This window comes from Epinephelus fuscoguttatus, linkage group LG9, assembly GCF_011397635.1.
Source record: "Epinephelus fuscoguttatus linkage group LG9, E.fuscoguttatus.final_Chr_v1".
NCBI lineage: Eukaryota > Metazoa > Chordata > Actinopteri > Perciformes > Serranidae > Epinephelus > Epinephelus fuscoguttatus.
In genome coordinates, this window is record NC_064760.1 from 13,972,456 (window position 1) to 13,996,629 (window position 24,174).

The 24,174-nt window shown below is 41.8% G+C and overlaps 1 protein-coding gene across 1 annotated transcript; it reads right to left on the minus strand.

Annotated features, from left to right (window-relative positions):
• Positions 1 to 29: 29 nt before the first annotated feature.
• Positions 30 to 22,429, minus strand: gpc2 (glypican 2). The gene is made up of 11 exons (XM_049586562.1): positions 21,853 to 22,429; positions 19,952 to 20,110; positions 17,888 to 18,022; positions 14,595 to 14,770; positions 14,399 to 14,479; positions 12,305 to 12,470; positions 11,208 to 11,338; positions 10,142 to 10,288; positions 8,026 to 8,162; positions 6,331 to 6,503; positions 30 to 4,527 (listed from the first exon to the last, which is right to left on the minus strand). The coding sequence occupies exons 1-11, from the start codon at positions 22,028 to 22,030 to the stop codon at positions 4,250 to 4,252; spliced, it is 1,761 nt and encodes a 586-aa protein (XP_049442519.1). The 5' UTR covers positions 22,031 to 22,429; the 3' UTR covers positions 30 to 4,249.
• Positions 22,430 to 24,174: the final 1,745 nt, after the last annotated feature.

A 24,174-nucleotide genomic window follows, 5' to 3' on the forward strand; every position in this document is an offset into this window, starting at 1 on the left:
ATCACTCATTTGATACCAAAAAACTGTTACAACAACATGAAAAAAGTTGTGCTATACTTTCACCATGAAGGAATGTGTGAGTGGTGGGGATGGATGAGAGGTCGTGCTAAGGAACAATTTACCTGAAATTCAATGGAAACATTGCAGCCAACGCGTCGTAATCTGACTGCTGATCATCGAAAGCACATATGATTACAACACTGTCGCTTCTGAAATACTGTGAATACTGTGTTTTCATTTGTAGTTGTGCAACATAATACTGTGTTTGTGGTGAAGTCTCGTACAAAGTCCTTACTGATGCTGAAGGGTTTCATTCCAAAATTACATTCGACATAAAAAGTAGTGATTAAAATAGTAAGTTAATATTTTTGGCTTAATTTTAGAATGAAACCTTTCTTTATGTTTGTATCATACAGGTGCAACAGCCCGTCTGACTAGCAGTGTAGGTGAATTTCACAACTCCTCATTTAACAGAAAAGTGTCCGCTCACATCATCTGTACATTCTTTTTTCCTCCATCTGCATCTGTGCTATCTTTTGGGATCCTACCAATCAACTTTTACCTTTCATCTTTAAAGAGATAGTTCAACATTTTGAGGAAAAAAATAAGCTGATTTGAGTTCTTGCCGAGTTGGAACTGGAGCTATGGCAGCCTGTTAGCTTAGCTTAGCATTAAAAAAAAAAAAAAAAAATCAAAAACAGCTAGCCAAGTTCTGTCCAAAAACAGTGAACCAGCATCTGTAAAGCTCACTCATAAGCACGTTATATCTTTTTTGTGTCATTTGTACAAAAAACAAAGTGGAAAAAAATGCATCGTTAATTTTGACAGTTATTTTAGATTTAGTCCTAGTCTTGAGGTGAAAATGCTTTTAAGTTTAAGTCACATTTTAGTAATTTTTATCCTTAATAGTTTGTCGACGAAAATTCTTGACATTTTCGTCATTATGTTTTCTACGTGTTCTTTTTATTTTTGTACCCAGCTTCATTGTAAACTCTGACTTATCAATCTCAGAGAAGCTGAAAAATAATTAAAGTCTGAATTCTTTCTTAATCTCTAACATGATAGTCTGGAGGTTTAATCTCGTGTCCTCTCACAGAGTTGGTGATTAAAACTAAACTTTCATCTCAGAAAACTGATCTGAGTTCAGACTTAACTTACAGCACAGCTACACTCAGATAACCTCCTACCTGCCTGTCAAACAGCATCACCATAAACCTTCCTGAGACAGTCCAGACTAAGCAGAATCCTGCAGGGATCAGCTGTGAAGTCTGGTGGCCAGTGGCTGCTTGCTCTGCTGCCATTCAGCGGCTAGCAGGCACCGCTGCAACTGACAAACTCCCAACAAGCCCATTCAGCAGCTCCACCATCCACAGTCAGACACATACAGCTGATTATTTACTGATGAATTAAAGCTCACGACTCGCACCAACGGCTGATGCTGCTCTGGTGTCAGTGTTTTTGCTAACGAGCAAAACATCCTGGGGCTGAGTTTACCAGCCTGTTGCCCATACGGCATTTGAAGATAACAAACTCAGCTGGTCTTGACTTTCAATGTAAGGTAGTCGACCACAAACATTTTCGTAACGTCTCGTCCACAAAAATGAAGCATAGATTTCTTCTAAGTTTTTATTATCAAGATCTATTTTTGGCACGTCGTCGTCTCGTTTTCCTGATGGAAAAAGTGTGACGAAAAATTTTCATCATGGTTTTCATCAATGACATTAACACTGGCTGTGACTATTTCTTGGCCAAGACCTCCCGGGAAGTTCTGAGTCTTGCTGGTTACTTGGCAACCAGTTACTTGGCAACTGCTTTTTTTGCACCTAGTTTTCTTTTAAAAGATTCAACAAATAAAAAACAAGGTGTAAATAATTACTGAGCTTTAGGTGGGTATTGGTACTTTCAGACAGAGCCAGGCGGACTGTTTCCTCCTATTTCTAGTCTTCATGCTAAGCTAAGCTAACCAGCTGCAGCTTCACATTTATCATAACATGAGAGAAGGATCTGTCCCCTCATCTAACTCTAGGCAAGAGAGTGAATATTTTCCCAAAATGTCAAACAAATCTTTTTAGTTCACCCTCCTCCTCCTCATCCTCTCTGTTCATGGATGACCACTCCTCCTCTCTGTTCATGGATGACCACTCCTCCTCTCTGTTCATGGATGACCACTCCTCCTCAAGTTTTTGTTTTTCCTTCTTGAATATTCCTTGTTTTTCTCGTCATCAAAACACATTCAGCATATGAAAATTAAGAGCCATCGTTTCCTGGTTCTTGACAGCATTCGTCTCTTTCCGTCAACATTCAGTCCAATTTTACATCACAACATGAGCTCCCTCAGTGTTTACATCATCTTTTGTTGCTTTTAGGAAAAATAAGTAGAAAAGCACGGTATTACAAAAACATCCCAAACATCTTCTCAACATGACCTCAGAACCTTGAAACCAGAACATACAACAAACAATATAAAACCAGCATACAAACACACACATTCACACACACTGCTCCTTAACAATCTCTGGTTACGGCTAAAAACGCCGCTCTTGTAGCCCAATATTTTACAATACCAGTCCAGTGTGTAGGATTTATGATCAACAGGCCAAAAAATTATACTTATATTCACAACTATGTTTTCTTTAACGTATAATCACCTGAAAATAAGAAATGTGTTTCGTTACCTTAGAATGAGCCGTTTATATCTACTCATGGAGAGGGTCCTCTTCCATGGAGTCCGCCATATTGTTTCTACAGTAGCCCAGAATGGACAAATCAAACAGTGGCTCTAGATAGAGCCATTCACATTTTTGCATCGGCCACTGTGGCACTCTGACACACTTGGCACATGGCTCCGAAGTCATTGAAATCTGGCGCTTGGGCAATGACTTGTGGAGTCAGAAACCAATGAAAAAGGTATCTTTTAACATCTGCATGAGTTGCGGCCAATTGCCGTTATAGTTTAACGGCATCCAGCAGTGTCAGGGGAAAATGACGACAAAAGGACGAAAGTTAATGCAGCGAAAGTCCGACTGGAGCATGTGGAAGAGGTGGTGGGTCCGACAAACACCTACTTTCACCCAAGAGAGCAGTGTTTGCGTCCCGTAAGATTCATAAGCCAAACCTTTTTTTTTTTTTTTTTACCTAAACCTAAGCACGTGTTTTTGTTGTTGAAGGAAAAAAAATGTCAATTTGCGGTGTTGTACTGACGTGGTGCGTTTATTTTGAAAGAGACTGTACATAAATGTGACGAGGTCAGAGTGAGAATGTGTTGTCCAACCTCACCGCTAGATGCCACTAAATGCTACACACTGGACCTTTAAATGTTTTGCTGTGATTGGTTCAATAACATTTTAAAATAATTGGTGTACATAAAGTATCAATAAATACAACTTGATTTTTCCCCTTATTTTAAACCAGAGAAAGTTAAAGACAAACACTTATTTTAAAAGATAAAAACACTCGACCCTTGCCTTAAAAATCAGATAAGAACAATGACATATTATATTACAAATAAATAAAAAACATCAATATATTACATTAATAAACCCCTTGTCGTCACAAGTAACTGCAAATTAATTAGGTACATTCAAAATAAGCCCCTTGTTTGGTTTCAAGAGTCACACTATTGACTTTTCTTTAGTCTCCAAGCCAAAATACGGAGGTTTAATTAAGCGAGTAAATTAAATTCCCACTACTTCCACAAGATGAAAAATAAACCACAACCGGACTGAAACCAAGATCAACTGAATTAATGAACTTAATTTCATGAGAAAGGCAGCAAACAAACTCACTCAGATCGAATCAGCTGCTCACGGATACCACACGGTTATTAACCGGCACGACTGATCTCCATCTGACAGACCACCAAACCACGAGACCACGAGCTTCATCACCCAAACATGCTGTGAATTCACCTGCTGCTGTTGTGCTTTTTGTTTCTCTTTCATAGTCACCATCCAGCATCAAGACTCCAATAGGTCAAATGAACGGCTCTAAAAAATGGCAGTACTTATTAAGTTTGTAATCATCAATGCCTGATACAATAATGCCTCTTTTATGGCTGGGGAGTAGGAAAAATATTCACTTTAACTTTTTTTATTTGTGCTGTAAACAGGTTTTTGATTATTGCTAAATTAGCCTGTTTTGTCTTTTTTTTCTGCTGGTGTAACCAAATGGAATGACTTTTTCTTTCTTCATAATGTGCTTGAGACTCCAGCATGACAGATAACCTCCACCTCCAGACTGTAATAACCAGCTATCTCCACATGGGGGCAACAGTGACCACAAAAGGCAAAGACAACAAAGGAACCAGGGATAAAGAGAGCTGGCTGGTTGCAGATCTGACCCGTCCGTGACCGTTGTTTCTGTTCCACTTGGACCCGTTTCTCTCTCTGACTCTTGGTGGCTTTGCGGGACTGGAGACAGGGTTGCGTGGGGGTTTGTTGTTGTAGGGCGGGGAGTGCGGCCCATAGCCGGGCCAATCATTGTACCTTTCACCCTGATCTCCGCCTCCTGAGCCACTGCCCTCCTCACCTGGAGCAAGGGAAAAGATGTCAGAGTTATCCTTAGAACAGAAGTAAAACATTTCATACAAACTTGGTAGATAAGTTCTATCAGTGGTATTACAAGTCCTACAGACACATACAGGCAGCGGTGGATTTTAACCAGAAACACACCTAAAATCACAATCATCACACCCAATAGATTCCATTTTTTAAAAAAACAGCAAATTTATAATCCTAAACCATGCTTTATTTAAGTTGACAGAAAAAAGTAAGACCACAAAGAAAGCCTTGTTAAGTCTTTCTACTGTTCAAGCTATCACCAACTCTGGTTTGGTTGAAATAAACCCTTAATTCACCCAGTTGGACGTGCATAATGCTGCCTATATACAAGCTAAAATCACTATTTATTTAAATGGAATCTGGTGGGTTTGACGATGGCAATTTCAGGGCTGTGAATGTGTGCGTGAATGGTTGTCTGTCTCTATGTATCAGCGCTGCGATAGTCTGGTGACCTGTCCAGAGTGTGCCCTGCCTCTTGCCCAATGTCAGCTGGGATAGGCTCCAGCCCCCCTATGACCTCTAACAGGATAAGCAGATGGAAAATGAATGAATGAAAGGATTTCAGAACTGTTTCTAAGGTTTATATCTGCAGGGATCCTTTCTCTAAGTTGTCAGACACAGAGATGATCAATCTGAGTCTCTCACTGGCAAAAACAAGCACTTTTTGTGGACATAAATTGACGGTGCTTAATTGTCTGCAGGGGTGATGTTACAACCTGTTTCGCAGCTGAACCAATTAAAAAGTTATTGTTCCTGTTAATCACACAAAAACATGGGAAAATAGGGTCCAGGTTGGAAAATACCAAAGTTGCCTTTTAAGTAAAAGCATGCGAGTATAATCAGGAAATATACTTAAGTATTAAAGTGAAAGTACTCAAGTGCAAAACGAAATGTCCCCATGACTGTTACAATGCTATATTGTATCATTAGATTATTACTACTCGTGCATTAATAAAAAAGTTGTAGTTGGTTGAAATGAAGCTAATTTTAACTACTTTGTAGAGGATGGTAACTATACTTTTAGTATGGATTACCCTGCTGGTTATTTTATCCATTTATCAACTGATTGTTTGGTTTGTAAACATTACTAAAATAGCTCTCATAGCTCAAAGTGACACCTGTTTTGTCCAACCAATAGTGCAAAATTATTAAAAAAAATAATATACTTAAAATAGCTAAAAGCAGAAGTAGAAAATCCTCACATCATGTGAACCTGGAACCATCAAATGTCTTTGAATGAAAAATGACAAAAGATTATCAAAACAGCTGTCAAATAATTTTGGGCCTTGACCAATCAACTAACTTGTGTCCACTGTACTTGAAAACTGTTAGTTTAAGTTATAACAAAACATTTTTTTTTTATAAGATTACTTCGTTAAGTAACAAATAAAGCTGTCAAATAATTGTATAACTTAGGTGAATCTGAACTAACCCTCCAAAACGCTGAAGTTGCACAATAAATAGAAGCAAACTAACGGATCGAGGCAACGGTAGATGAGCAGCTCCCGTGTTCAGTGGGTAAAATGACTGTTTTTTACAATGCAGTCTGGTTTTGAAGAGAGCAAGTTTCAATTCAGTTTTGAATGGTAACGTTTTAGCAAAAAAGCCTGTGTTTGGGAAGTGCTGAGCATCCAGCTGGAGAAATGACTGATTAATTCATCAAGATTTTTCTTCACAAATTCAACGTAACAAAAAGGTGAGTAATTGTGATATACATTTGGCGGGTGACAGGTAATGCATGCTTAGGATATACACAAATATATAGACTGACTGTCCATGAAATCCATGTCCTGTCCACTCTGAGCGTGTCTCAGTTTGTTGGTCACCACCCTCAGCTCCATGATCAGCTGTCTGGTCCTCACATCCGGCCTGGCAATGTCCACTTCCACCTCCGGGTTGTTGATCTGGCTAACCAGCCCATCGCCCGTCACATCCGGCAGGTACCTGAGTGTGCACACACATGCAGAGGTGTTCATGTCTTTTTCAAAGCAGCGCTTGGCGACTTCACACAGTGTGGTATCGAACGGCAGCGCTGAGGTTTAACTCAGAAACAAAATCAAACCACCACAGATGTACATAGCGTATTTTACAAAAAACATCTTCGCTGCAATGATTGGTAATGTTCACAGGGGGAGTAACTTACTCTGGCATTTAATTGCAACAATATTTAAAGGTCCAGTGTGTAGCATTAAGTGGCATCGAGTGGTGAGCTAGCAGACTGCAAACACAAATTACCCTATCTTAAGCCAGCATTTGATTTGTCTGTTCAGGGCTACTGTAGAACAACATTTATAAATATAAATGGCTAACAAAAAAAATGCAGTGATATTCAGTTTAAATGATTATAACCTCTAAAGGGAGGCGCCAAGGATACAACCTGATCAGATGCCCGAACCACCTCTACTCCCTTTGGTTACACAAAGACTAGATGTCTCGTAGCATCAACCCCGATACCCTATTTTCCTGCAGTACACCCCACAAGACTCCCAGTGGGATGCAATCATAGGCTTTCTTTAAGTCCACAAAACACATGTAGACTGGATGGGCAAACTCCCATGACCCTTCCAGCAGCCCTGCAAGGGTGAAGAGCTGGTCCACTGTTACACTGTTCCATGGCAAGGACAGAATCCACATTGCTCCTACTGAATCCGAGGTCTGACAATCAGTCGGAGCCTCCTTTCCTGCACCCTGGAATAAACCTTCCCAGGGAGGATGAACAGTGTGAAAAGGCGTGTCAGCCAAGACAGCCCAACAATGTCCAGAGCCTCCAGCATCTCAGGGAGAACCTCATCCACACCTGGCAGAGAGCTTTTTGACTATCTCGGCGACCTCTGCCGGGGACATGTGTAAGGCTTTCTCTGAGTCTCCAGACTCTGCCTCCTCCACAGAGAACATAATGGCCAGTCTCAGGAGTTCCTCAAGTGTTCTTTCCACCCCTCGACAATATCCCCAGTCTGGTTCAGCAGTCCTCCTCCCCTGCTGAACACAGAGGCAAGCCCTGCTTTCCTTACCTGAGGCATCTCACAGTTTGCCAGATCTTCCTTGAGGCCAACAGAAAGTAATATAGTAGAATACAATACTCTCCTAGCACATGTTTGGCTGCAGTCCAACTTCATGATTAAAGCTGCTGAGGTGGGTGTGCTTTTACATTAAACTGTTGGCTAATGCAGCTGGAACATCATTGACACAAATCACCCATTATGCAGGCATGTTTCTCCTCTCAGCACACACAGGCCTGCACAGTGTCTCTACATCAGCCCAGACACACAGTGCTGGGCTGTCTCTGTGTTTGTAAAAGCAAGCAGACCCACGCAGAGTGCATGCGGGTGACTGTTGGTGGCAAAAATCAAATTAACTCTGTTCCATCTGTTGCATCCTTCCACCTCTGTGCCATCACTCACTCCTCCTCCACCTCTACCGAGCCCCTCCCTCCACCCCTCCACCCCTCCACTCTGATCTTGCTCACCTCCCTCGGGTCTGCCCGTTCCAGCAGCGGTCCTCATTAGTGACGTCGGCAGCCATCTTCTCATCGTTGCAGATGGTGTGTGGGAGGGACACCCAGAAGCCACGCATAGGCCGCAGCCGCTCCTTCAGCTCGGTAACCTGCATGGAGGCGGAAAGAAATTGGTTATGACTCAGACGTGGTTTTAAAGTATCCTTGTTTGGTATGGCTGGCTGGAAGAAGCATATTGAAGCCGCAGTGCTGACGTTGGCCAAAGTCAAAAATTGACATGACACTGCCTCTGGGTCAGCTCTTGAACCACAAGTCTTTTATGTTTCATAAATAGATATGAATGCCTACCATCCCCCCTCTCCCTCCTCTGCTCTTGGTTTCATTTATTTCCCAGCTCTTCTATCTTTCAATACCGCTCTGTGGTCGCAGGAGAACTGTCTGGGCTTTGACCGCTGCTCTCTGTATTATTAGTTTCTTGTACCAAGCTTAGATTTATATTACTGTTGTTTGTTCCTGTCTTGGCTCTCCGCTCAGTTGCTATGTCTGACTCCTGTGCAGTGCAAACATTTCTGACATCCTTTATTGCAGTTTCAGCATCTTATATTAAAATCACACTCAACCCAGAAACACGGCCTCCACAAAACAGCCTTTTAAGTAGTTAAAGCTGCACTAATTAATATTTTTATATATGCAAGGGGTCAGATTACCATGTGCAATGTGAAAACAGGTGCTAATAGTGATGAATCCACAGATTATCACCCAAGTTCCCCTCAGATTTATAACAAGTTTTAGCATCTTTCAGCTCATTGTTTTGGTTTTCTGGCACGCAACAATTACGCCCCAATCACACAGAAAGCATTTTAGCAGCTGGAGGCACCTTTTTGTAATTGTTTTTAATTAGAATGAAGCTTTTTGCTTGTGGTTTTTGTGTTGTGATACACCTCATGTTTCTGTGCTCTAGATGCCCGGCGTTTTTGCCAAAGCGCTCTGAACTCCTCGAGCTGAAAAACCTTCAGCTCTGAGGGGAAAAGTGCCTCAGGTCATTGGATGATTTGAGAGGCGGGCCTTCTGTGGTGGTCACGGCAACAAGTTTACAGTTGGTAAACAATGGAGGAGAAACTGGTGGTAGTGGTTGCTGGATACCCAGAGCTATACAGCCCGACAAGAGATAGCAGGTTGTCAAACTGCCCCTGAGTCATCCTTAAATATGCCTGGAAACGGCCATCATCGCGGCGAAGCTCCTGGACCAACTGGTGGTACTCCCTGTGATCCACCCTCTTTTTTAGGGTCTCATGTACCCACACAGATCTCTGTTTCCCTGTGCTCAACAAACTGTTTACTGACAGCCTCTCACCGTCAACCAGAGCTACAGCAAGTACCCTCTGCCTCAACATTTTAGGAACTGGATACTAATTACTGCATACCATATGGAAATGCGGACATAAAACAAAACTATGTGGAAAAAAGGCGTTACATTTCCCAAAATGCTAGAGACACGATTTCAATTGAATGCTAAAGCTGCTCTGTGTGTGCCAAGGTTTATGACAACTTTGCCCCAACAAGATGCTAATAAGTCAACATTGTGTTTGGACCTTGTTGTGCTTCCCCCATGTGGCCAAAAAAATCACATAATACAAATTCAAACTGTCTCAAAGGGGCTCTGTGCGAAAATCACAATGTGTAATGTATCAGTTGTCTGTACACAGTTCTCAACATGGAGGCGGCTGACCCAGCAGCTAGCAGCTAATGGTGCTAACTCCAGAAACAGCACAAAAAATGGCAACAGTGCTGACAGAGTGTGTTAAATAGGGGGGGGGAACCAGAGAATGAACGCTATGCATCGATGCCGTAACTGCTATATGAGTGCAGTGCAAAATGGCGGTCATGAGCTAGTCAGTGGGATCGCGATACACACAAGCACTAAAATGCTCAGATTGCAACACACAGAGGTAACATGACTTTATTCTCTGCTCTGGAAGCCATTACTCCACTATATCTTTACATAGCAAAAGTGGTTTGCTGCTATTAACGCTGTGAATGTCGCACACAGACCCTTTAAATTCACTATATTAAAACGTTTTAATGAAAGTACTTCACCCACTTTACATAGGGTATGTTTCTGTCTCACCAGTCTGTCCAGGTTGGTGCCTGCAGCAGTGGTGGGTTTCTCCTCAGGGCTGTAGGTGCGGAAGGGTCTCCTGTTACCCCCTGACTCTTTGGGGGAACGCTTGGAGCGTCCTGGAGTCGGCCTAGGGCTTCCACAACCTTGGAACACCTGAGGTATGCGACAACAAAGGAATATTAGTGTAAACAGCTTTTTTAATAATAATAATGGTAATCATTTTCACAACAGGTTTTCCACTGTTATGCAATATTCAAGGAAATGTCCATCCCACAGATACTCTCTAGTCTCTAGGACATAGTTTGTGATAAATTGTTGTAAATTCGATTTTCCTTGCACTCAATCCCCCTTAGCGTGCCCTGTAACCTACTTTATGTTGAGATAATTTTGTAAACCCTCATGTTTTAGGCAATGTGCCGCGACGTCTCTGATTTGAGTCCAACTGGGTATCTTTATTGCATGTCATTCTCCCGTCTCTCTCTTTGTACTCATTTCCTGTCACCTCTTGACTAACATTTGCTTGAATGGTCTGGAATGAAACACCCCAAGAACGGCTCTATAAAGAAGTCGTTGCTCTTTTGAGTTTCAAAACCTTTTCATTCTGATGATACATTAAGCTCTCTACTGCTACACAGCAAAAACAGCCCAGAAATGCGAGGTTCTAGACTGTTCAAGCTATCCTTTGTGTTAGTGTGGCAAACCATAACCTAGCAAACCTTTCTTAAAGCACTGCTCACACAAACCAGGAGCTTCTCTGTTTCTAACAAGATGGGGGTGTCTCTCTGGTGGATTAGCTGCTGGGATGCCTGCCCAGCATGTTTTAATCATACTCTGAGGCTGTCATGCTCACTGTCTATAATTTCTGTCTTTTTCTACTGCATGCTGTCACATTAGGGAAGATTCAAATTGAACAAAAATCAAAATTATAGCTTAGTGATTTTTTTTAAAAAAAACAACGTCAGATGATGGCCTTTATGCACACACAAAGGTTTAATAAATATTCGGAAAGCAATAAAAAATACATCCATGTCCATTTCATTTCAGTGTCATCTGCTTGAGCGCTCTTCCTTGCCTTAGTGGAGATGCTGACGCTGTTTTCCTGCATGTGCATGATGGCCTCTGACACTTTCACAGAGATGGAGTCGGCTGCGAGCTCCATGTTGAACGGCCCCTCCAACTTCTCTGAAACCAGGTACAGAGCATCTGATAGGAAGACAGAGGGAGAGACAGAAATAGAGATGGCAGGGTGATTAAGTTTGCTATGACTACATTCACCCAATTGTCTGGTGGTACACGCAAAGAAAAAACTCCTCGTTGGTGGCCTATTCTAGATCCTGATAAACATCAAGACAATGGTTTCCTGTGTCTGGAATCTCTCACCGGCTAACCAGCTAAAGAGATTTGATTTACATCTGTGTATGAGGTTACAGGACTGGAAGATTAGGAAGCGAGCCAACATCATATAAAGAGAACCAGAGAATGGTGGTTGGAGGGGAAAAAAAAGGTAAATGAGGGTAAAATGGGTTTGGGTGCAGTGCACATGGATTGAGTGATGAAAGGTGAGAGGACGCACAGCACATGAAAAGGAGAAAAAAAAGAGGAGGGAACGTATGGGCTTGATGAAAGGGGAAAGGAAACATAGGAAGACAAATCAATTGTGAAGGAGCAGAGAAGCATGAATGATTAATGAAGGAGGAATTCATTATGGGGAAAAGGAAGTGAAGTTAAATGAGTGACGGAGGGCAATAAAAGGAGTCTACTTTTAGGTATGCTCAATGGAATAATGATAATTATTTAAAAGACTTTTAAATGAGGTATGGGCCATGACATTATATCTCTTGAATGGACAGTTCACCCCAAAATCAAAAACAGATATTTTTACCTTTATCTGTTGTGTTATGTATCCATCATTATAAATATAATGCTGTCTACTTTAATTATATTTGAGAGAGGGCAGATATCTCCAACACTATCTCCAAACAATCTAGATTGATAGACAGCATCACAGGTAAGTGGAAAAGTAAATATTTTTGGGGTGAACTGTCCCTTTAAGGATCTTAAATAATTGAAATCAAAGGATTCTCGTGACTCTTTGACATAAGTGTGTCAGTGGGTCATGCATCTGACCCCAAACCCACTCACACAACGACACACAGTATGTTCACCCACCAATGAAATTGTTCCATTCGGTGTCCAGGTCTCCCTGATTGGCTAAGCAGCCCTTCATCACGTTAAGGCACAGGGAGTGGCAGGGCCGCAGGGAGGGCATGCCTCGGCACAGTGGGCAGTACCACTGACGCATCAGGCCACGCACACACTCTGAATCTGCAGTCAGCTGAAAAACACAAAGCCGTGGGATGAGAGTTAGGACAAGAAGAATAAATTAAAATGATTAATTTCATTCTGTGTGGTGGCAAGTCCAAGTAGCACTGTGCTTTTGTGTTTTCTTGCATTGTGCGATTTGTACATGATGACTGTACACAAGACAGGAACTCCTGGCACTGAAAAAGACCAGATAGGGAGCCAGACATCCCATACTGGCTGAGCTGAGGATGCCACCGACTACCTCCCTACCCATCTATCTATCCATCCATCTATCCATCTTTCCATCCATCTATCGATCTACCTACCTACCTACCTACCTACCTACCTACCTACCTACCTACCTACCTCCCTACCTACCTACCTATCTATATCTCCATCCATCCATCCATCCACCATATTTTTCTTTTTTTTTTTGCAGTGCAGTGCTTTTTCCTGGCTTGTTATTTTTGCATTTTGAAGGGTGGACATTAAACATTTCTTAGATAAAGAGGATAATTATTAAATTGGACATTCCTTCAATGGCCTTTTTTTCTGTATTTTAATTTGGGGAGGGGGATGATATATAAATAAATCATGTTTGACCCTTATTTAAATTTCCTTCAGTACTTTCTTTTGCTGGTGTCCGTAGGGAGCCAAAGGCAGCCACCTTATTTTGTTTACCCTCCTTTAACCAGGTTAAAGTACTCACTGAAGCTTTTGAATTTAACTTATAACTAGGCTTGGTACACCACAGAACTCCATATGTGGTACCCAGTCCCCATGGGCCCCAGTGGTACACCCTGGAATATCTGTTATACTCTGTGAAGTGAAGAACACTGGGAGAGAAGTGAAGAGGAGGACTACACACTGCAACAGTCCAGCGAGAGGCAGAGTAGGTAAAAGGGTAGCGTTTCATGCGCTGACAGGCAGGAGGGAGAGCGCACAGTTGAACCACTTGATATCAATCACATGCTGTGCCCCTGCTCAGAGCAAAGCAGTGCAAATTCAAAAAAGAGAGCCAATCAAATACAGGGCTCATAACGTGGGCACATATGCCAAATGCATGGAGCCTCTCTGGACGTTGAGGCAGCTCCTTGTAAGCCATCCTACATGTAATGGTGTTGCATTTAAATATATCTCAGGAACTGTAACTGATTACAATTGGATTTATTTTAGTAATTTAATTACTGTTACATGTATTTAGAGACTTACCAGCACTGTTGATCGACAGACAATTAATCTGCCATCATTCAGATAATCGTATAACAGATATTTGTCATGCATAATTGCCAAATATTTCCTGGTTCCAGCTTCTCAAATGTGAAGATCTGATGCTTATCTTTGTCGCATAATAGGAAACTGAATAACCTTTGGGTTTTGGATTGCTGGTCAGATACAACAAGCAATTTCAATGTGTCACTTGGGAAATCAAAATCGGCATTTTCAAACTTTCTGGCAGCATATCGACAACGCAGTTAAAGTAGGAAAACAATCAACACAAACTGATAATGAAACTAACCGTTAATTGCTGCCCTCAGTAAATGATCTAATCTAATTAAGTCCAGCTTATACTGAATGAAGCGCTCATTTGCTGCCAGTTATAGACTTCTGCTTTCGGCTTTCATATTGTGATCTGTCATTTAAGATATACAGTCTCCAACTTCATTTTGAGAAGAGCTTTAAAGTGGAAACTTTTAAACTGCTCATCCCCTGGCATGCACAGTGAAAGTGAGGCTTATAAAGAACCACTCTAAATGCTGATGGGGTCATTATCCTAATGCCCCAACATTTACTTCATTATGATAAGTTAAAGCAAACACTTTTCTCTTTCCACTTTAAAAATAGAGATATATATATCACTGTAAAGGAAAATTTGAGTCCCATGTTTAGATCTCGGGGATAAGGGGTTACAGAGCAGCTTTAACAGCAGAACAGACTGCATTACAAGAAACAACTCACCTTTGTTGCTTTGTTAACAATATCCCGACCAGTAGCCAAGCCTTGAGACAGAGCTCTGGCTGCAATGAAAGCCCTCGACACCTGAATTTAAGAAGGAAAGAAAACATAATAATGTTAGTCATTCAAACTGCCAAACTGCATAACTGGAAATACATTTATCCTCCATCAAAGGCATATTTTATCATAAGGCACATACTTGTACGCGCAGTCTGCGCGGCACATCCCCAAACGGCTGCAGCTGTTCGGCGTGTTTGCTGACACACTCCAGGTAGTCCTCGCTAAACTGATACTGGGGGTTAACCAGAGAGAAGACTCGCTCCACCAGTCTGGACCAGAAGTCTGAGAGAACCTCTGACAGACTGACGCTGCCCCCTGTGGATACAAGAGCAACTGTCAGCACACAGTATCGAAAATCTAACAAAGATCATGTTCCTGCTGGATTGTCTGAAAGAAAGAGCATCGTATTAGCACCGTATGCTTATACAGTGAGCTGCTGTAATGCTTATAAGGCCAGGTTAAAGGAATAGTTCATCCCAAGTGCCATGTCAGCTGATGCTTGTAAACCCTCCAAACACACTGTGAGTTCGCCTGACAGACTGTATAAAATAATGGGCGTAACAACCGTGACGTCACCCACTGGTTTGTGGACTCCCGTTTTGAAGTCCTGTTTGGCATTTTAGCTTTCGCCATCTTGGATATTTAGAGCCAAACGACTCTTTATTTGGATGACAGAGTGGAACTAGCCCTAACACTAGCCGCTAGCTAAGTTAGCATGGTGCATTTACAGTACAGCTATGGTTAACTGTGACAATGCTAATTTTCACCAACGAAAACAGGTTCAAAACCATCTAAACTAAATGTACTTATTGGAAGAACTGAACCTCTGCCTCCTTAGAGAGACTTTCAGTGCAACCAAATCGTTACAACTAACTTTCATGAACTGAAAACATACTGATATAGTGACAGCTACGACTAAACTCTATGAATCTGTGCTGCGTCATGGTCAAGATACCTAACCAACGTTGTCACTGTGGTAGCGACTTGTAAACAGATGGTACCCACCTGTCACTCAAAGCAGCTAGCCCTAAATTATGCATAACTTCAAGCCATAATAACATTTAAACGGGTGAGTTAGATCAAATTTAACCCCCGTGCAGTTGTCATGAATGTTGAAATTAGCTATAGTGACCAAAACTGTTTTTTAGTACCAGGCTGTAAACATATTTCTGCTGTAAAGTTGGGCGTTGTAACATGGGAGGCGAGGAAGATTGACTCGCTCTTGGAGCCAGCCTCATGTGGCCATTCAAGGTACTGCAGTTTTTGCCACTTCCACGATGGCTTTATTTTTTAGGCCACTCGGTTAGCACTTATTACTTTAGCATGCAGCACCTCCTGCCTGACAGCAGTAGGGTGCACATGCACTTCCAAGGTTTGTCAAGACAGAAATCATACAGATAACACTGAGAAAAATTTTTGCTACTACACCTCTACTACAGGGCTGAGGTGCTACCTCATGTAGTCAACTATGGGGACTAACCACATTTAGCACTACTGCACATTTCAACTGGCTTAATGGGGCAGTAATTATGGGTGAATTTTCATATTTTTCAAGAAAAAGTAATTGTACCTTGTGCCTTGTGGTTCCACTATCCTGCCACAGAGTATTGTAACCAAATCAAGTAAAAACAGATTGGCACATTTTTTTTAAATCAACCACATAAAGAAGAGACAAATACAAAACAGTGTTGCTGCTTTGATGTGAAATTTGTCTTTTAAACACAACATTTGCCTAAAATATTGTGTGTTCACTGTTATTCCTCCTTTTATTTCTCCTTTAAATGTGTTTTGGTGCTAGTCAGTCTCTGTGCATTAGTCAACTGGCAGACAGATCCTGAATATGCGACTCTCCAATCTGTAGTCTACAATACAGCCTCAAATTAGCCATACATGCTGTTTGGCAGACAAAGACAGGTTGACTAAGCAGCAACAGCCTGCAGACAGACTCGCCAGCGAGCGGCTATCATGCCAAAATGGAATGATCTGGAACAGAAATAGAAACAGTCATCCGTGGGATTCCAATCCTCTATTTTTTCTCCAATTCTTCATGGCATTTCTATTCTCCTCAAATGACAATGCTGCCTCTTTTCTGCTGCCCAGAGTGGCTGTGGATTTACCACAACAGGGATGGGGACTGGTAAAACGACTCTAAATTACCAGTGCAGCAAGGAACCATCACAGCTCTTTACCAGACTATTCTACCAACTTTGACAACTTTTACCAGACCGACCGAATATAGTTTTTTAAACACACTGTTAAACACAGCATTTAATTTTAACTGAATGCAATAAAAGATAGATGGTGTTTATTTCATGTAGAGATGTTCCAATACCATTTGTCCCTTCCTGATACCAATTCTGACACCTGAACTTCCAGTATCGAATATTTATTTGATGCCATTGCGTCAACAAATAAAAAAAGGGAAAAAATTAAGAGCTGTTTTCTACTAACTCATTTCCATGTCAAGAAGCCAAATACAATGTGTAAAAATGGAACAACTGTTACGATTTAATAGATATTGTACATATATACCATCCAAGTGCACAAAGCATAATCTACACATTTCCACTCTGTCGCCTCACAGCAAGAGGGTTCCTGGTTCGAACCCGGGGTGGGTGAGCCCTTCTGTGCAGAGTTTGCATGTTCTCCCTGTGTCAGCGTGGGTTTTCTCCAGGTACTCCAGCATCCTCCCACAGTCCAAAGACATGCAGGTTAATTGGTGACTCTAAACTGCCCATAGGTGTGAATGTGAGTGTGAATGGTTGTCTGTCTCTATGTGTCAGCCCTGTGATAGTCTGGTGACCTATCCAGGGTGTAACCCGCCTCTCACCCAATGTCAGCTGGGATAGGCTCCAGCCCCCCGCCACCCCTATCAGGATAAGCGGTTATGGAAAATTAATGAAAAAAGATGAAACCACATCGGCCTTTAAAGCTTGCAAGAACGCAGGATAAGGAATAGTTTGGTCCACGGAAGATACTGCACATCTTCAGATGTGGAATGTAGAATACATCAAACAGATACAGTCCACAGCACAGAAAAAACATCTTCTGTTGTTTTAAGTTCATCTGAAAGCGAGCAGCGTCATAACCGCAGTGCGTCAAAGTAAAAACAAAAGTACATCAATATATATTATATATAGGCTATAGTGTGAAGAGAAATAGGACTGAGGCCCCATCAGAGCTGAAGTTGACCAGAAAGAGAACTGAGTCCTCTTTCGTTTGGTCCACTTTTTGGTGCACTTTAAGAGGACTAAGTTCAGTTCATTTCAAAAGGACAATATGTGAAAACACCCTTAGACCACTAAACCACTGGGATGTCCCTGATTTAATTGTCTATGGCAAATTCAAGCCAACTGCTATCACTTTGCAAAGACCATTAGACCATCTGAATACACTAAGGTGAGGGGAGGTGGATGAAGTGATTAAACTAACCAGAATAATATCTGCGCAGCTCCACAAACAGCTCCTGGAAGACGTGTGAATTCTGCGTGAAGAGCCGGCCGTAGGTCTTGGTAAACATCTGGTTCATAGACTTCTCCGATAAGTCTATAAGCTCTCTGAAGAACTCTGTAGACAGACAGACAGAAAAAGCAGAGATTAGATATGAATCTGTCACCCACCTCCTTTTCTTCTAATATCTTGGCCAGGTTTTTACAGACGTAGGCGCTCAAGTCACCCCCACCGCTCCAAGACGAACAGCTCATAGGGACAGTTACATCAGATCCTGCACACTGGTAAATGAGTGTAACAACGTGTACTCTATTTAGGACTTTAGGACTCATATGCAGTCTCCCACTCCTTCAGCATCCTCAAATGATTCATCATGTACATTATATAAAAGGATGAGGAGGGAGGGGAAAAAAGGTGATAGCAGTCCACAGCAGGTAGGAGGAGAAAGTGTAAATTCAGCTCTGTGCTGCGGCTGCTACAAACCTGCAGCCATATATGAGGGATTTGAGACGACGTGGGCTGAATTCTCTGAGATACAGTCACTAATGCTGTCTGGGTAGGTTTCCCCACACTGACCATTTGTTCAGAGGGACATTCCACTGATTTTACACACGAGTCTCAGTTTACCGGCCACGTTTAGTCCATGAAGACTGTTTTATAACATCCTCTGTGGCTCTGGAGGGAGAGCTCAAAATTCTGACAAATTTATCCTGATGATGTCATAGTGATGTCATCAGAGGTTACCTAAGCTTTGCTTGGCAAACACAAATTTATAACAGAATGTCTGCGTTACAGACTGGAGATGTGCGGTTTTAAACATTTGGGCATCTACCAGGCAAATTGTGTCTGTGCTGTCAAGGTGCATTATGGGAAACGTAGGATCAGGATATCTTGACCTCTGCTCCTTCAGTTGTGACCATTATTTTTAGAATTTGTCTCTGGTGAGTCCCCCAGCTTTATGGAAGTGCAACACTCTGTCTGTCCAAGAACAGATTTCAAAATACTACCATTGGTTTACATAGCATGAATACTTTAGGGCCAAAATACATTTCTGGAGTCTCATTTATAAACATTGTGTACGCACAAAGTGAGGCCTGAAAAAGGCGTACGCCACTTCCCACGCAAATGTTGTGATGCAAAAAAAAAAAAGACTTTGACTTTGACCCATGCTTACGAACATTTTGAGATGGAAAATTGGTGAAGCAGATGGTGAGGTGGAAGCCTGATTGTAGAAACTGTCAACAATTTTTGGCGCACACCATTTTTGGCTTTTGTTCATACATACATTTTCAGTATAGATCCTACACACCGTTTTATAAATGAGACCCCTGATCTTGTGCAACATTATGAACCATTCAGACCTCAAAGAGTCAGCTTTGTGTTCCCCAAAGTCAAAACTAAACGTGGAGAAGCAGCATTTTGTTTTTATGCACCATATATCTGGAACAAACTCCCAGAAAACTGCTTCAACTCAGTTCTTTTAAACCAAGGCTGAAGACTTTCCGGTTGGGCGGCATTTTGTTAAGTGTTAAATAATTTAATTGAATTTAAATGTCATTTTCTAATGTGTTTCTTTGCATTTTGTCTTGATGTTTTTGATGTTTTATAGAGCACTTGCATTGCCTTGCTGCTGAAATGTGCTATATAAAAATACTTGCCTTGCTGTACCAAAAGTGCTGGAGTACCTCTTTAATATCAGCAGTTCTTGTGTGTTGATTAAACATATATAAGAACTGAGCGAGGGTCTCTGCAATATGCATGCATTGCTGTGCTTTTAGCTTCCAGAGTCAATTTTGTGGCTCAGATATCGGACCATCTGAGAGGAACTGTGTCGTCTGAGATCCCAAATAACTTTTTAATCAGCTGTCACTCATCACCACTAAGGGTGAGACGAGGAGAAGCCGAGTTCAGATTGTGTCCCCTTTTTCCTTCTAATGTACCCACTGTGGCTTCTAGGAGAATGCTCTCTTAAGCCAATTTCAAACCAGATAATGTTCCCATCAAATACACTTAATAACTGTACAAGCCTCTGAGTCAGCCTCTCACCATCAAACCTGCGGTGTCTCTGGGTAAAAGTAGTCAGAAGGAACTGGCTGTTCTCTTCGACAGCTTTGAGGAAGTCCCTCTCGCTCTGCAGGGCCAGCGTCTCCTCCATCTGACTGGAGCAGCAGGTGTAGTCCTGAGGACAGAGCCGCAGGTGCTCACCTGCAGGACGAAGGCAAAACCAGGGCAGAAGAAAAGGAAAAGTTAGGACTGATGATGCATGTTTAAAAATGTAGAAATTAGGTTACTGTGGTTTAATTCTAACCTCATGTATGTGCTTTCATTGAGGCACAAAAAGGTGCTATAAATAAAGTTATTATTAATACCTCAAGAAAAACCCAAGGCCTATTCTTAATAACTGCAGCTCGTCTTTTATCAGGTCAGAGCAGATGTTTTTAAAGCTCAATTCCTCCACTCATCAGTCTGTTCAGTTACTGTGGGGAAATCTTATCAAAGATAAGGGTGTGATAGAAAATTGTAATTTCCCTGCATGAATTATTCAGCTTCAATCTGTCTTTCTTTGTCAGCTCAGGTTGGGTCTTTGATATGTCAGAGGTAATGATATGCAAACGACAACCAGGGGAGAAAGGGGAAAAAAAGAGCCACAACACTGCGAATGAGGAAAAGGTCTGAATTCTTTTGTTTCTATAATTTTACGTCTAACATGAATATTGCTGCTGTTAATACAGTCGAAACTCTCCCAACTCCACCCTCGCCGGTGTTCCCCTCTGCCTCTTTTGTTCTCTCTGTGTGTCTCACTATTAGCCCTCTCTCATCCCTCTATTTCCATTTCTAAACTGCCTCTCTTCATCCTTCGCTCTCCCGGCCATCTGCTCCCCTGGCCCACGGGACGGTGAGCCAAGACTCAGGCAGTGATACCCCAACACACACACACACACACACACACAAATCAATCAATATTGCAGTTGTCTCAGTGACTCACACACACACACACACACACAGAGCTAAATTGCCACAAAATAAATCCTCTCACACAGAGCTGCTATTTCACAAGCACACATTTCACTCACAAATTTTTTTCTTTTTTTAGCTCCATGTCTGTGTGAAGGCGACACACTCTCACAGTCTCACTGATTTAAATGCAAAGCTGAACCTCCGAGAAGTAGACCACATCTTAGGACACTCCACAGCTCCATGCTTTGCTCCCTTTACTTTGTCAGACATCCACATTTAAACAAATGTCCACCCATGTCCCACATCTCTCTCCTCTCCTCTATCATCCCAACCTCTCACCAAAATATAACTGTGTGTAATCCACGTGATGTGCTTTCACTCAGCAGATAAGATTATCACCAGAGAGCAGAGCCTATGGGGGTATATGCAGGGTTTTAACAGTGAGCCAGTAGGCAAAGACTAATTAGGGGCGAGGTTCTTTGTTGCACCGGTGTTGGCAATTTGCTCATCCCCTTAATCATCCTATTTAAACAGCACAGAGGGGAGGAGGGGGCGGGTGTAATTTGTTTTAAACCACCCGGTATTGTTTCTCTGGAGGAAAACTCAACATGATATTCCTGCATTGTGTCTCTAGTGAGTTTTGTGCCACCTTGTACTTTTAGATATCACTTTTCTTTCATTGCTTGCACTGTGTTTGTCATTTAAAGGCATATTTCTGCTATAGCATTATTAATGTTGCCATGATAAATAATTTGTGGGGGTGAGCAGTGAGTTTAAAGTGACCTTAATCGTGTTTTATCCCTGTTTGGAGTAACTGGAGCATGCTGACGCACCTTTATGTCCTCCGCTACATGTGTCCTAAACTGTATTATAAGCTTGAATCAGGCACATATTTCCTAACAGAGGAGGATGGAACTGTTCTGCATGAGTTCCCATCACTGTTTACATGTGCGAGTTATCCCCACCGCAGGCTGGATGCAGAGTCTTACCAGAGATCTGAGTCAGCGGAGCGGTGCCAGTGCTGTACCCCTTCTCCGCGTACACCTGCCGGGTGTCGGCGCAGCTCCTCCCCGCAGCAGCCACGGGGCTCCGGGTCCCCGACAGCGCACAGACCGCGCAGAGCAGCACCAGCAGCGGGTACCTGGAGGAAGATTGCCGGGTATCCATCCTCACCAGGGAAAAGCAGACAGTAGAGGAGAGGACGGTTTTATGTGAAACCAGACGGGTGCAGCACCTTTTTATAAATGAATGAATGAACGACCGGTTTAGATGCACGCAAAAGTAAAAACAGTATCCCAAATCGTTAGTCGTTTAAAAGAGTCATAGTTTTCCCCGATAAGTGCAGCGAGCAGACGCATCCGGGCTGGTTTTTATATCACACATATGTCTCCATCCACCGTGTCCTGTTCATTTGTCCTTCCTGGGAGATCCGCTGTTGTGCGTAAATGTAAAGGGAGTGTGAATGGGGCACTCCCGTCCCTCAGCCTCATCTAACAACCCCAACTGAGGCAAGTGTGCAGGGGTGAGCAGGAGGACACCGGAAATGGGACTGATTTCAAAATAAAAGCAAAGGCAAATTTGAGGTTTTTCAACAAAGCACTATACACATGTAGAAATGTAAAAGAAACACACAAGACTCACATAACATGTTTTTAAAAGAGTAAAATTAAATGGCAAATAAAAATTTGCTTTTACTACTGTATAAAACCTGACTTAACAATACCATTTCAGTACTGTAGGATATGGTAGGATACTAAATCCCAAATTTATTACAATAAAAGAGAGTGGCAGACAGCAGCTTTTAAGCCTCCTTAAAAATTGTGCATAGTTGATTTCATTAGTTTGTTTTTATATTGGAGAATCAACCATGGCAGAGGATAATTCAACAATATATGTTCCAAAATCATGTTCAGATAGTTTTACATATTTATCAGAACAGAATTTATGGGTATAGGGATAATTAGTGACACAGTTGTAGTAAATTAAGGCACCCAGTCCTAGTGCTCAGCCTGTGTTCATGTTTTTCTACCCAAGGTGAGCACTGTTCAATCAGACCTCATCAAACTGGGATTCAGAGTAGATGTAGCACAGGGAGATGGACAGCTAGAGTCTGAAGGAGAGGCTGTTATTGGAGTGGTTGTGAACAGGGTCATGGAGCAATTCTGGATCACCTGTGTTGACCTATTGACAACGATTGCAAACATTTTTCCTGGATAACTGCCTTGGTGTAAAAGGTTTGTAAGTCTTGGCACTCATTTTTAGTATCCATTAGAGTTTCAGAAGATTTATAACCATTTAAATGTGCTGCACCAGACTTTTTAAAGAGCCTTAAAATGTTGCTGTTTGCCACTGTCATTTACAGGATTAAATTTCGGACTGTTCATTCATAACTTAAAGCACTGTGATTTTTATTAGCTTGTTTATTCAGTTTTAGTCAGTTTAAGTGTGTTTTTATTATCCATTTCATTTCGTGTCTTTAAATTTGAGCTAGGTTATATCAGTTGGTTGTTTTCATAAGTAATTCAGACATGTATGCTACAGTATGGGCTGCAATAAAGACTTCTGCTACTGTCAGTGCAGTTAGACACTAGGCTACTTACTGACAATATCATAAGTGACAAAGCACTTTTTTCAGCCCAAATTTGTCTCTGTCTTTGCATCATTATACAAAGGAGAAAAATTGAAAAAATAAGACATTTATTATATTAAGGACTTCAGTCCCTTGTAAATGTGTTATGCCTCTACCATTTAAAAATAATATCGTGAAGAAAGGGCGATGGGTATTTTATTTTAAAGGTTCGGACCAGAAGCTGTGTGTTTCACCCCGGCAGGTTTGACTGCGGTCATGGCCCATCAAATACAGAACAATGGACCGTGCAGAGGAGGACCAACAGGGGAGAGAGGGGTGAGGAGCCTGCGGTGGCGGAGCGGGGAGCAGCTGAGACATCCACCTCAGGGTCCTAAAATCTGGACAGACAAACACACACAATATTTGAAAGTAAATATAGAAACTTACAAAAGAAATATCAATAAAGAGGGTAAAGCTAATTAACTGCAAGGATCCAAGTATTTTACAGGTGTATTCTTTTTCATTTATTTATTTACTTACCTAGGCTATTTATTTTTGTTTTTTACAGGTATAGTCTTAAAGTGATAAGCGCCCCAGGGATGACGTTTAAGGCCTGTAGGATTTTTCTATTGGGTTATTGCAAAAAATAAGCTCAGTGACAAACAAACATTTATGATAGATACACGTTTTGTTAAGCAACATAATCTTCACAAATGAGCACCTCTTCCATGGTTACTGAAGC